This window comes from Callionymus lyra, chromosome 1, assembly GCF_982586985.1.
Source record: "Callionymus lyra chromosome 1, fCalLyr1.hap1.1, whole genome shotgun sequence".
Taxonomy (NCBI): Eukaryota; Metazoa; Chordata; class Actinopteri; order Syngnathiformes; family Callionymidae; genus Callionymus; species Callionymus lyra.
The window spans coordinates 38441582-38454909 of record NC_141818.1 but is presented as its reverse complement, the minus strand read 5'-3'; the positions used below and the strand labels follow the sequence as shown (position 1 = coordinate 38454909).

Genomic DNA, 13328 nt, shown 5'->3' with positions numbered 1-13328 from the left:
TGCAGCAGCTTTTAAAGCTGGTGTTTGGACATATTTTGGTTTCAAATCAAATTAAAGCAGTTACGACTTCGTCAAGAGTCCTGTGGTCTGTAAATTCTGCAACATGAAGTTTTTAGTTTTTAAATATTATAAATAGCATTCTGTTCATTTCTGCTAAACGAAAATATTTGCCAAGTTGAATATAGAATTGAACTCGTAAAATGATGAATGGTAGTCGTGTGATATTAAGATGGAGAATCGCATGAACATTCAAAGCATGCACATTCCTGGCCGCATAATTTCCTTCATAACCAGATTTATTTTGACGTCCAAGCATAGTTACCCTCAAAGATGGCTGCATTTGGAGTATTAAAAGCTAATATAAGGTATTTGTGCTCCGTTATTCCAGCGTTTGTTATGAGCCGGGAAGCGTGAATGTCTTTTCTAATATTGTTTTCCGAATAGACTTCTCTTGAGTGTTTCACAGCCCAGTGAAGACCCTGGTGATATATGGAGTGTGACAGGGGAGGAGTTGCCAGAAGGCTCGAGTGTTTATATTAGCAGTGATCTGATTTTTACCAACCTGCCTGGAATACACAACTACTCACAGTCCAATAGTCCCATCAGAGCCACCTTATTTATCATCATAAGCAGAGCCTAGACAAGTTTAAAGTCCAAAATGGAGCATATGTCTGTTTTTTTCAGGTTATTTAAAGGCAACTAATGTATTTATTTAAGTGTCTCTTATATTATTCTTGGAATCTTGTATAATCAGTATGCGTTTGTTTGTACAAAACTCTCTTTTCATTGAAATATATACGTTAGAAAATGTTCTTAAGCCCCGCCCACTGAACTCTGTGATTGGTCCAGAATCTAGGAATGTCTCCAAGGGACTCGTTGTATGAACAAAGCAGGGTGTGACTACAGCTGGCTGGAGGAGGAGTGAAGCCATTATTATGTCATAATGGACTTCGCTCTCGTAACCTCTCGTTCGCCGAGATTTCAGACGAATTTTATAAAGTAATTAGTTTCGAAACATGGTCATCATGAGAGACTTACTGCATCTTGGAGAGAAATACTTCTGACATTAGTTGTTCTTTAATGGTAAACATTAATTCTTAAAAGGGTTAGTTCAGCAAAAATCAAATCTCACTCATTTTCTACCCTTATGTCGACTAAGGGTTGGGATTATTTTTAGAGTAGTTGGTTAGGGTTAGGGTTAGGGGTGAGGAGGAGTAAAGCCATTATGAGGTCATAATGAACTCCCCTCCCGTAACCTCTCGTTTGCTGAAATTTCAGACGGAGGAGACATTTTTAAAGTATTAAGTTCAAAACATGGTCATGATGAGGGAGTTACTGCATCTTGGAGAGGAAGACTTCAACATTTGAAACATGTGATTTAGGAGAGTTGGGTTTTTACATTAATCTTCAATCAACGTTGCCCTCTAATTAAAGAAAGTCCTGCAGGCATGTAGGAGTAACAAAGCTACAAAAATAGGTGTTGCTGAAAACACACATTTTTGTGTGTGTTCAGTTAAAGTGGGTGGATACGTGGGCTGAACAGCATGTTACTGTTTATTGTTTTTCTTTCAGCTACGTATTTGTTACTTATTAAAGAAGAATTGAAAATGAATTGCATGTTGCAAGAGGTACTTAAAGTTAGTCTCTGAAGGAGTTGGTTCATCCATTTTTTCTTTATATATGACTTGTAGGGAACTATCTTGCGATTTTAACAACAAATTTAAAGTGTTTGTTTTATGGAGTATTATTTAAGCGATAGTTTTTTCCGGAGCGGATACAGTCTGTGGTTTACACTGGAAGCGCTTGCGTTATTTACCCAGAATACTTCCTGTTTGTATTGCTTGTTATTCTTTAAACTTCTACCACAAACTAGCATAAAGTATAGACTTATTTAACTTTTTTCCTCGGAACGATTCTTATCAAGGCTTCAATACATGATGGTAGCAGACGAGCAGTATGGAATTATTTAGATGTTTTCTAAAGTTTATTTTTGGACAAAGATGAAGACCAAGACAACTGAGTTCCAGTCGCTACATTAAAATGAACAAACCTTTTTCCTTATAATTGTAAAAATTAACCGATTACTTTAAAAATAATCCCAACCCTTAGTCGACATAAGGGTAGAAAATGAGTGAGATTACATTTTTGCTGAACTAACCCTTTTAAGAATTAATGTTTACCATTAAAGAACAATTAATGTCAGAAGTCTTAGTCTCTAAGATGCAGTGAGTCTCTCATCATGACCATGTTTTGAACTTATTACTTTATAAAGTTCGTCTGAATTCTCGGCGAACCAGAGGTTACGAGAGCGAAGTCCATAATGACGTGATAATGGCTTCACTCCTCCACCAGCCAGCTGTAGTCACTCCCTGCTTTGTTTATACAACAAGTCCCTTTGTGACTAGAGACTTCTGAAATTTATGACACGCCGTGACATACCCTCCAGCCAGCTGTAATCACGCCCCGCTTTGTTTATTCAACGAGTCCCTTGGAGGTGAAGACTTCCAGGATTGATGACACACGGTGAGAAACTGGGTGTGGTTATGGTGAACAAGACTTCATCTCCCGGAAAACAAAGCGGCCCCTTCCATTGCTCTTTAGCAGAACTTATTTCCCACGGTATTATTTATTAACTGTATTATTCCCACAAACTTTTTTATTCGTGCCCACTGGCTCAGCATGAATCCCTGTGTAGAGCCGCTGCTTCGCTTCAGGGTGGATAAACATCACCTATATTGACTGTGTATCATCTAGCAGGAAGTTTTAAATCCATACCCAAACATGAGTCAGATATCGTACAAAACAGTCTCTGCAGTAGACAACAGTTCAGGACTCCCAGAATAGGGGGCCGGTCTTAGATGCATTTAGACCGGGGGACGGAAGAAGGTTAATAGTGTTTACGTGAACAAGGAGAGAGTGTTTGTGTTCACTTGTGCAGCGTCAAGATGTGTTGAAGCAGACGCACGTTGATAAATTCCAGACGCCATGCTGTCCTAAATTCATGCATTCCTTACTTGGACATCGGGGGAAATGTGTCATTACGTTGAAGATATTTGAAGTAACAGTTACAACAGAAGGGTTGTGTTTACAGTTCCGCTTCTACAGAACATCCAAATCCCAGAAGTTAGTGTTTGGACTTCAGGATGGACTGTTTGGGATCAGACTGTGAGCCTCATAAAGACACATCATCATGGAGTTTGCTTTGAAATAAGTTTGGCTATAACAAGCGGTTAATGTACGACCATCCTTGACATTTAAAACCATTTCAAAGCTTATTCTTTTCCTGACTATAAACTTATTTTAGTTCGTCAAAGTGAATGAAGAATGTAATAGTTTAGAAGAAACTTGCATAGAAAAAAAGCGAGTGTGTGAACATTATACATACAATTTATTAATTTACTTTAACTCCAGGTATTTATAGGAACCAAAATGATTTCCTCAAAAGCCAAATCGAGTCTGTTTCCATCCACAAATCTGAATTCATCTCAACACCATGTTGAAGTGAAAGATGAGTTGAATTGTGCTTAATAGTTGTGGCTCTTGTTCGAAGGCAATAATGAAGCATCTTGTTGAGATTCATCATCGTCATCTTTATATCTTTGGAATTTCTTTCTCAATTTTCTTCTGCTTTGCCCTTTGATTGACTTTCATCATTTAGTCACCAGCTTAGTGAAGCAGGAACCAAATATTAGTTTCAAATGATTAACTGAAGCCAACTTTATTTGCTTTATTTTACACAGACTGATTGACAACTGTGTACTTTTGGAACGCTGATGCTATATTTTATCCTGTGAGGCTGCAGTTTTTACTTATTTATATCTTTCATCGAATTGTTTGATGTAATTGATATTGTTCCAAGCAAAGCAAAAGCACAATCACAAAAACTGAACAATATAAATGATGCAAAAACATAACTTTATTAACTTGAGCCAAAGTCTGCATCTGCGCTGGAACTCAACAGTGTTTAATAATGGTGTTAATTTATAGTTTTTTTAATCAATTTCTTTAGTTTCTATTGCAAATTATCTGTGTACTAAAGTGGCTGGGAATGGCTTTTACAAAATACATTTTAAAATTCTGAAAAATATTTTCGAAAGCTGAAACAAAATGACTAAATCCTGAGACAAATTTAAATACTTTAAAACACATTTACAAAATGGTAAACCGATTTAAAACGTGTGAAACTAATTTACTATATCTTTAAATAAATTCACATATTTACAAAATGGTGAATCGAATTTAAAAAATGTGAAACAAGTTTACTGAATCTTGACATAGATTTACATACTTTTAGAAACATTTAAAATTTAAATACTGTAAAAACATTTGCAAAATTCTGAAACTAAATTACAAAGCGTTAAAGAATAAATAAATCGTGAGACAAATTTATATACTCTTAAACATATTTACACATACTAAAACAAGATTTCCAAAATGTGAAACAAATTTACTGATGCTTGAAATAAATGTACATACTTTTAAAAATGTTAACAAATACTCAAACCCTTTTACAAAATGATGAAACCAATTTACAAATGTGAAAAAACAACTAAACTGTGAGACAAATTTAAATACTTTTAAACACGTTTACAAATACTCAAACACATTTGCAAAATCAAAATGGTGAACGAACCCAATGTAGAAGTAGTGTCCATCAGAGGCGACGAGGTAGAGATAGTTGATAACTATAAGTACCTCGGTGTGTGGCTGGACAGTAAACTGGTCCTGCAACACAGACCATGTATATAAGTAAGTAAGTAAGTAAGTAAGTTATTTTTATTTGTAAAGCGCTTTTCCAGACCAGGGTCATAAAGCGCTTAAACAATCAAAACAATATTCAATAAAGTATATAAGAAATTTCCGAGCAGTCTGTACTTTCTTAGGAGGCTTCGATCATTTAACATCTGCAAGAAGCTCCTCTGCATGTTCTACCAGTCTGTGGTGGCCAGTGTCCTGTTCTATGCTGTGGTGTGTTGGGGTGGGAATGTGTCCAAGAGGAGTGTCAACAGGTTGGACAGGTTGATCAGGAGGACTGGCTCTGTGGTTGGAATGAAGCTGGACTCACTGGTGACAGTTGCTGAGAGGAGATCACTGGACAAACTACTGTCCATCATGGATGATGACAGTCATCCTCCCAACACTGTCATCAGTGAACAGAGAAGCAGAATGAGAGCACGAATGCTCCTTCCCAGGTGCAAAACTAATAGACTCAAGGACTCATTCATTCCTCGGGCTATTAAATTGTACAATTCTGAGTTCTGGGCAGGAGTGGAGTCAAAAGTATCATGTATCCTTTTCCATTTTCTTTGATCTATGTTATTTATCTTTAGACTGAGATCGTATCATCTTGTTCTTTCTCTTTATTTCTCTTTGTTCTTTTATTTTGATTATTTTTTATGAAAAATTGCTGTATTTGCTGTGGATAATTTGGAATAAAACAATTTCCCGAAGGAGACCTCCTGAGGGATCGATAAAGTTCTACCTAACCTAACCTAACCTAACCTAACCTGACCTAAATGTGAAACAAATTTACTTAATCTTTAAATAATTAAATATACTTTTAAACATATTTACAAATACTCAAATACATTTACAAAATGGTGGACCCAATTTACTACGAATGAAACAAATTGACAAAAGCTTGAAATAAATGTACATACTTTTGAACGTATAAACAAAATTATGAAACCAATTTACAAAATGTGAAACTTTTTTTTTTAATCTTGAACTTGAATCTTTTAAACATATTTACTCACCAAATTGATTTGCTTTTTTAAAAATGTAATTCAAGTTTACAAAATTCAAACTAAAGGTCAAAGGCTGAAATACATTTCTATTTACCGAAACTCTTTTATTTACCAAAGTGAAATCTTACTTTGATTAGTAAGTAAGTAAGTAAGTAATTTTTATTTATTTAGCGCTTTTCCAGACCAGGGTCACAAAGCGCTTAAACAATCAAAACAATATTAAATAAAGTATATACTTTAAAGGTCAAGATAAAACTGATAACACAACACAAGCCTGAACAAATAGAAATGTCTTAAGATGTTTCTTGAAGGAGTCAGTAGATCATCAAACACAAAGAGAGGAAGATCGTTCCAAAGCTTAGGAGCAACAGCCTGAAAAGATTTCTCTCCTCTGGTCCTGAGCCGTGTTCAGGAACCATCAGTAGATTCTGATCCACAGACCTCAGAGCCCGAGCTGGGGTGTAAGGCTGGATCAGATCACTGATGTAAGGAGGAGCCTGACCATGAATAGATCTGAAAGTAAGAACCAGAATTTTAAAGTTGATCCTGAAAGAAACTGGAAGCCAGTGAAGAGTTTTAAGGATCGGAGAAATGTGAGTTCTTCTACTAGAGCGGGTAAGAATTCTCGCTGCAGAGTTCTGAATCAACTGCAGGCCACTATATACTAGGTACAGATTACTCTTTCTATTTAACACATTCCTCTCCTTCTTCTCAAAAAATTTGTTCCAGGAGTTTGTTCATTTTGTTCACGGCGGTTTTACTATGACAAAGGCAAATAAACAGACAAAGGTTTATCATCAAAACATTCATAATTAACAGTCTATTCTCAGAACAAATTGTGTTTAAATGTATCATGTATGAATATATATGAATATTATATCAATGTGTTTCAGTGTAGAGGCTGCGCTTTTCTTTCTGTGATTGTCGTTTGCCCTGCGGCGCCGCCACAATTTTTCAATTCCACGACCCTGCACTTACATGGGTGGCTTTTCTGAAGAGACAGGCGTGTTCAGCATGATGTGCTCTGGCTTTACATTCTCAGGGGGCTTGTCTGACATTTAACAACTGGATTTTTTTGACCCCAACTGACATCATTATGAAGAATAAGGCAGGAACGCAACATTTCCCTTTAATGCATCTTTCCATGTTGCATGTAGTGGCGGGTAACTGAATATTAATAGATTAAATAGTTACCTTTTATTGACTTTTATAAAAGATGAGTCGGCGCTGTCAACTATGGCATTGTTTATCTGTCAGAACAGATCAATTGTCTCCCATATATTTAATTATATTTGTTTCAAATATTCGTTTGTTTGGTCAATCTATAGCAAAGAGTAGACTTTTTGTCTGTGTGACCCAAACACCCCGAGTGGCTGGGATATGAATTGACAGATAAGCCTGGACTTAGACAGCTTATCATTGCTATTTCTTTTCTTTTCTATTGCAGGCGGTGAAGATGATGATCATCGTCGTGGTGACGTTCGCTCTCTGCTGGCTGCCTTATCACGTCTACTTCATAGTGACGGGTCTCAGCAAGCACTTGAAGAAGTGGAAGTACATCCAGCAGGTCTACCTCTCGGTTCTGTGGCTCGCCATGAGCTCCACCATGTACAACCCGATCATCTACTGCTGCCTCAACAGCAGGTGAGTGTCGTCCCTCAACAATGCGTTCAAAGGTATAAGTGATTGATGTTCTAAATGTCAGCAGTCAATGGAATCATTATCAGGGAAATGTCACGACGCATTCTCGGGATTCTTTAGACCGGAGCTCTCGCCAATTATTTAACTCTCCTGTAGCAAATCACCTCTTCAGACTTTAAGAGATAAACTTCACTCATTTTCTACTCACCCTCATGTCGACTAATGGTTGGGGATATTTTCAGAGTAAAATGTTCCTTTATAGAGTTATAGACAAAAATGTTTATTTATTTTAAGGTAGCGACCTGAGTAAGTTGTCCAAAAAGACACTTAAAAACATCCAAATACCTTCATACTGCTCATCTTTAACAACCATCTTGTATTGAAACCTGGACAAGAGGAATTGTTTTGAAAAAACTTAAATAAGTCTATAGTTTAAGGTTGTTTTTAGCAGAATATTTCAGGCCATCATCACACTTGCAATGGGTTTAAATGAGGACAAAACTGTAGCTGGAGCTTCCGCTACAAACAAACTTGTTTATTGACTTATTTAGGTTTGTTTCTCAACAACTCCTCATGTCGAGGCTTCAATACAAGAGCGAGGTTACAGGCGAGCAGTATGGAGGTATTTGGAAAGTATGTATTTTTGGTCATCGAAGACACCCGATCCCCAGTCATTTTTGCCTTTAGTTACAGATTATTTTGAAATGAATCCCAACTTCTAGTCGACCTGAAGGTGAGTAGAAAATTAGTGAAATTTTAATCTTATATCTACTATTCCTAAACCTTTAAATTGTACTTTCTTAATACTTCATTTTTATGTTAGTGCCATTTTTCATTCGTCCAATTCTCTTGACCCTCGTTCTAGATTCCGTGCCGGCTTCAAGCGAGCGTTTCGCTGGTGCCCCTTCATCAACGTATCCTCTTACGATGAGCTGGAGCTGCGTTCTACTCGGCGGCAACACACCAACCAGAGCAGCATGTACACACTGTCCAGGATGGACAACCAAACGTCCGTCGTCTACGATGCCGACGGCGACGGCGGAACGGCGGGTATCGGGAGGAGATCCAATATGACGAGGAGTTCCAAACAGTCCCACAATCCAGCGATGGCCAACATCTGTAGCGCCAGGGAGAAAGCGTTGAATGGAAGTGCACTCTGATGCTTGATACGAGGATTTACCTTCGTCAGAACCATCGACTCATTTTTCACCAGGCGTCTGTTCATTTTTACGAAACACGCCTTTAGGTAAACAACGCTGTTCAAGCCAAACCTATTATAGAGAAACTTCAGGACCTCAATAGCATTAGAGTAGATTTAAATGGTGCATCTGACGAAACCTCCCGAACCTTTGCACAAACGATTGATTTCATCAATATTTTGCTGATTGATTTGACTTAAGGAAAAATTACTTGTCATAGTGTCCCACGTAAGTTCATGTATTTTCATAACGTTTATATCAGGGGACTACATCTATAAATCTGAGACTATGGTCCTCAGTTGGAAAAGGGTTGGAATGTCCCAGGAGTTCAAGTGTCTCGGGGACTCGCTGCTAAGGGAAGGATGTAGTCGGATCAATGCGAGGTCCTCAGTAGTGAGGTCTTGTTTGTTTGTCGTGGTGGAGAAAGAGCTGAGCCAAAAGACGAAGCTCTCGATTTGACCCGTCCATGTAGGTTTCTACTCTATTATTGGATCACAAAGGGTAGTGGAGAACAAGATCAAGGATACATACAGGACTTTTCTCCGTCCGGACTTTTCCTTAGAGGTAAAGTCAGTCATTCAGGAGAGACTCAAAGAAGAACCACTAATGTAGGTTCCTCCTGGAAGCCTCCCTTGAGGTTACAGGGCTGGGAAGGAGACCCAGATATCATAGGAGCAGCTGTGAGCCAATCGGTATATATTGTTCGACGCGTGTAAATACAAGAAGAAGACGAAATCAGAGAAGCTTAAACTTCAGAATGAGGAGAAACAGGGTGAGATGAGACCAAATACCGACTGAAGGTAAAACGAGGACACAGCTATTGCTCCTCTCCTGCAATACTTGTGGTTTGTTATTAATTTCTCTTTTGCTGAGAGGTCGAGGCAGAGTCTGTCCCAGTCAAGGAGACAAGATATATCAAAAGGATCAATTACCTTTTCGAGCAATCAGTTTGGTAGATGCACTGCAGAGCTACTACCCAGTAACTTTAAGAGAAGGTCTCTTGGGCCATTTCAGTTCATACAGTAGCCATCTGTAAAAAGTCCCGCTGTTCAATCATTCATGCTATTTTCTTTTTGAAACTTGAATATAAATCCTGCATGACAATTGTTGAAATTAAGGTCAAATAACGGATTTTGCTCTACATGGAGAAGAGCTTGTTGCGGCTTTATTGAAAAGATATTGATGGCACGACGAACTGAACGAAAATATGAATCTTGATAATCACCCGTGGGAGTCGGAATTGACCCCCGAGAGGTTCAAACCCACATCCCTCAAGTCCCACTGAGTGGTAATGATCGTACACATGGATGACTCAAACAAGTAAAAGGTTGTCGGCCAGGGTGAATCAATAATTTCCCCTCGCTGAGTCATCGCTGGAACAAAAGAAGCACAAAGACAGATCTAAAGACTTTGCATGAATGATTTATACACAACTTGGTCTTATGAAGCATAATGTCCCTCGTGGGACCCCTGTAGGGTTTATAAAGATGAAGAGAAACCTTGTTTACTCACCATCCTGCCAACTATGAGTTGGGATTATTTTCAGAGTCATTTGTTAATTTTTTGAGTTATAGACAAAAATGCATGTTTATTTTTATCATAGCGACTGGAGCTCAGTTGTCTTCGCCTTCATTTTTGTCCAAAAAGAAAACATCGAAATACCTCCATACTGCTCGTCTGTAACGTCCATCTTGCTATGACAACATTGTTCTGAAATGAATAAAAGAAGTTTATATTTAAAGTTTGTTTGTAGAAGAAGCTAAAAGACTAACATCCAGGTAAATATAACAAGAGTCTCCAGTTTCCAATGTCTACACTCAATGTTTTTACGGGCGTCTTTTTGGACAAAGACATTTCTCACCATCATATGGACATACATGTCTGCCTGGAAGACAGAGATTACTCTGACAATAATCCCAACCCTCAGTGGACATGAGTAGGAGTGAAAATAGAATTTCCTGTGAATTTTCACTTTAAATTAGTTTTTTTTCCATACCTATTGGAAAAAGATAAATCCCCCATTTTGACCACTCGGGTCACAGTGGCACTAGTAATGTCAAAAAACTCGTAGTACGGTTGTGTCTTGCATTGGAGGTCCAACATCACATTGACAGGTGTACATGTATTTGATTGACATGCAGCAGCTATTTAAAAAAAAGAAAAAGCGCTCAGTTGCCTGTCTGTGCATGATTCTGTTTTTTCCCGCCAAATATCTTAAACTATATCTTGTATATTGCTCTTGTCCTGAGAAAATGACTACGCAAAAACTGAATGTTGAAGGACATTTTGAACGTTTTTTTCCGATGAATGTCGATAGAGCTGTGCACTGGATCTCTCTCGTTTGTCACATGGTGTTGTTTGTGGTGTAACTTCTCTTCTGTGGCATCTGTTTCCAACGAATGCTACGTGAAAATGTGCCTCTTTCTATTGTTCGTGATGTTAACTTCCTCATTCGTGTCATCGACAGTGTTGAAAAATATGGCAACTGTCATTGTATATTTTGACTGAGTCGATGTAAAGTGACGTGATGCATTTGCTCTAAAATATAACAAATGATTATTTATATTCTGCTCAGCTTTGTAGGAAATGTCGCTGTATTGTCAACAGTGTTTACGATGAAGTACCAAAAAAAAATCAGCGTGAAATGCAGTAAATAAAAATGCTACTAATTGTCTTTTTTACTCAGATTCTGTGTTAAATATACGTATTAAAATATAAATGACTTAAGCTTGTGTAATCCTGGCTCACACCTGACGATCTCACAGAAGAGGAAACTACCTTGAATGTCAGGGTCTTCAAAGCCTATTTTTCCAGGTCAGTCACTTTAGCCTTTAAGTTAGCATGAGCCTCCTGCGGGCTGGACAGTGTGTTCTCAAGCGCCGTAACACGCCGTGTCAGGTCGTCTGCTGCGAGTTCTAAGGAGGAAACTCTTTCATCGCGGTTGTCCATTTTTCAGCCTCATCCGGTCCAGCTTGGTGGAGGCTGAAAAAGTCGTTAGCTAGCGCCGCACGATGCTCCACCAGAAGCGCCGTGATAGCCTCAAGCTAGCAGCTTTAGAGCTCTTTCTTAGATTGTGTAAGGCGATAAAAGTTTGTTACCAGAGTGCTTTTTTTTTTCGCCCATGAGGAAGTCCTTCAAAGCCTATTTCTGACACATACAAGAATACACTTTTTGGGATATTATTTATTAAAAAAGAGCAAAGATAAACGGTTTCTATCTATTTCCATCGTTGCCCGTAGGGCTGTTTGAAAGTATTTCTTTCTTCTGCGTCATCCCCAGCTATAGGAACAAAGAGTTCAATAGGGGTGACTGAGGACGAGGGGATACAGACGTCTCCAGCAGCGTTTAAAGCTGATGTTTGGACATATTTTGGTTTCAAAACAAATGAAAGAAGTTACGACTTCTTTAAGAGTCATGTGGTCTGTAAATTTTGCAACACCAGAGCCAAGTACTCGACAATACTACACATATATCCTTGTTACTACAGTATCACAGTTTATCGGAATATAATGTATTGACGTTCATGTATTGTGATGCGTTCGTTGCTAGTGCTTTTGTCTTCATGCCAGAACTTCTATTTCTAAAGATGGTCTCAGTATTATTTTAGTCTAGATCAAGGCTGAACAATTACATTTACTCAAGGAGACATCATGTTGGTACTGTTTCGAGGCGTTAAAAAGCAAACATTTGTACACATGTACACAAACATAGATATGCACACGGAAACACACAATCACATATATGCACATATACACACACATACTGTACACAAAACACACATTTATACACACTAACACATCTACAAACATTCGCAGTCAAACAGACACACACACAAACGCACACACATACACACAAACACACTATCACATACATACTAGTGCACTAACAAACACACACATCCACAAATACATCCGCCATGCACATAAATACACAAACCCCAAATGCACACTCACACCCATACACAAAAACACTAACATGCACACACGCACACACACACATAAGTACATAGGTATGTGCGCGCACACACACACACACACACACACACACACACATATGTGCACACAGGTAAAAAAACAGAAAATGTACACACACACGACTACACACATAAACACACCTGTATGTGCCCACATAACCGCAAACACACACAGGCTCAAACAGAACAGAATCGCGCGCACACACATTAAAAAACAACACATACATTAACACACAGACATGAACAAAGACAATTGCACGCACACACGCACACACATGAAACATACGGTTTGCAAAAAGCTGCAGTTCATCAAATTTTCTACTTGAGACGGAAAAAAAGCCTTGTATCAGAAATTGAACTTTTTATCCTCAGGAACACGTTTATTCAACAGTTCTGATGGTTTGAATATAAGCTGTCAGGTCCAGTGACAGTGAGTGGACTCGCGCTGTGAGCCAGACGGATGAATAAATGAACAGATGAAGAGAAAGGAGGCAGTTCCAGTTTGAGACTGAGATGTAGAATAATAATAAAAAAACGTTTTTTTTTTTGGGGGCTCAGAGCAGAGTTTTTTTTATGAAGAGAAAAAGTAAAATGGTTGATTTAAACCTTTGCAAATGTGCAGCATGTGAGTGTAAACCCAAGTTGACAACATGTTCAGTGAAGCTTAATGATGAACAAACGAAGGCTTCACGTGAACATCATGAAGATTGATCCGCTCGTAGTGATGCGACGGGTCCTGCGACGATGATGCCAACTTTGCTAACATGT

General features: G+C 38.3%; 1 protein-coding gene across 1 annotated transcript in view; it reads left to right on the top strand.

Annotated features, from left to right (window-relative positions):
- tacr3a (tachykinin receptor 3a) overlaps window positions 1–11319 on the top strand; it is a 32204-nt gene extending 20885 nt beyond the window's left edge. Inside the window, exons 4-5 of the mRNA XM_087806578.1 lie at window positions 7195–7391; window positions 8254–11319. Coding sequence (XP_087662704.1) covers window positions 7195–7391; window positions 8254–8548 — 492 coding nt within the window. The 3' untranslated portion in view covers window positions 8549–11319. The remainder of the gene's footprint in view (window positions 1–7194; window positions 7392–8253) is intronic.
- The last annotated feature ends 2009 nt before the right edge of the window (window positions 11320–13328 follow it).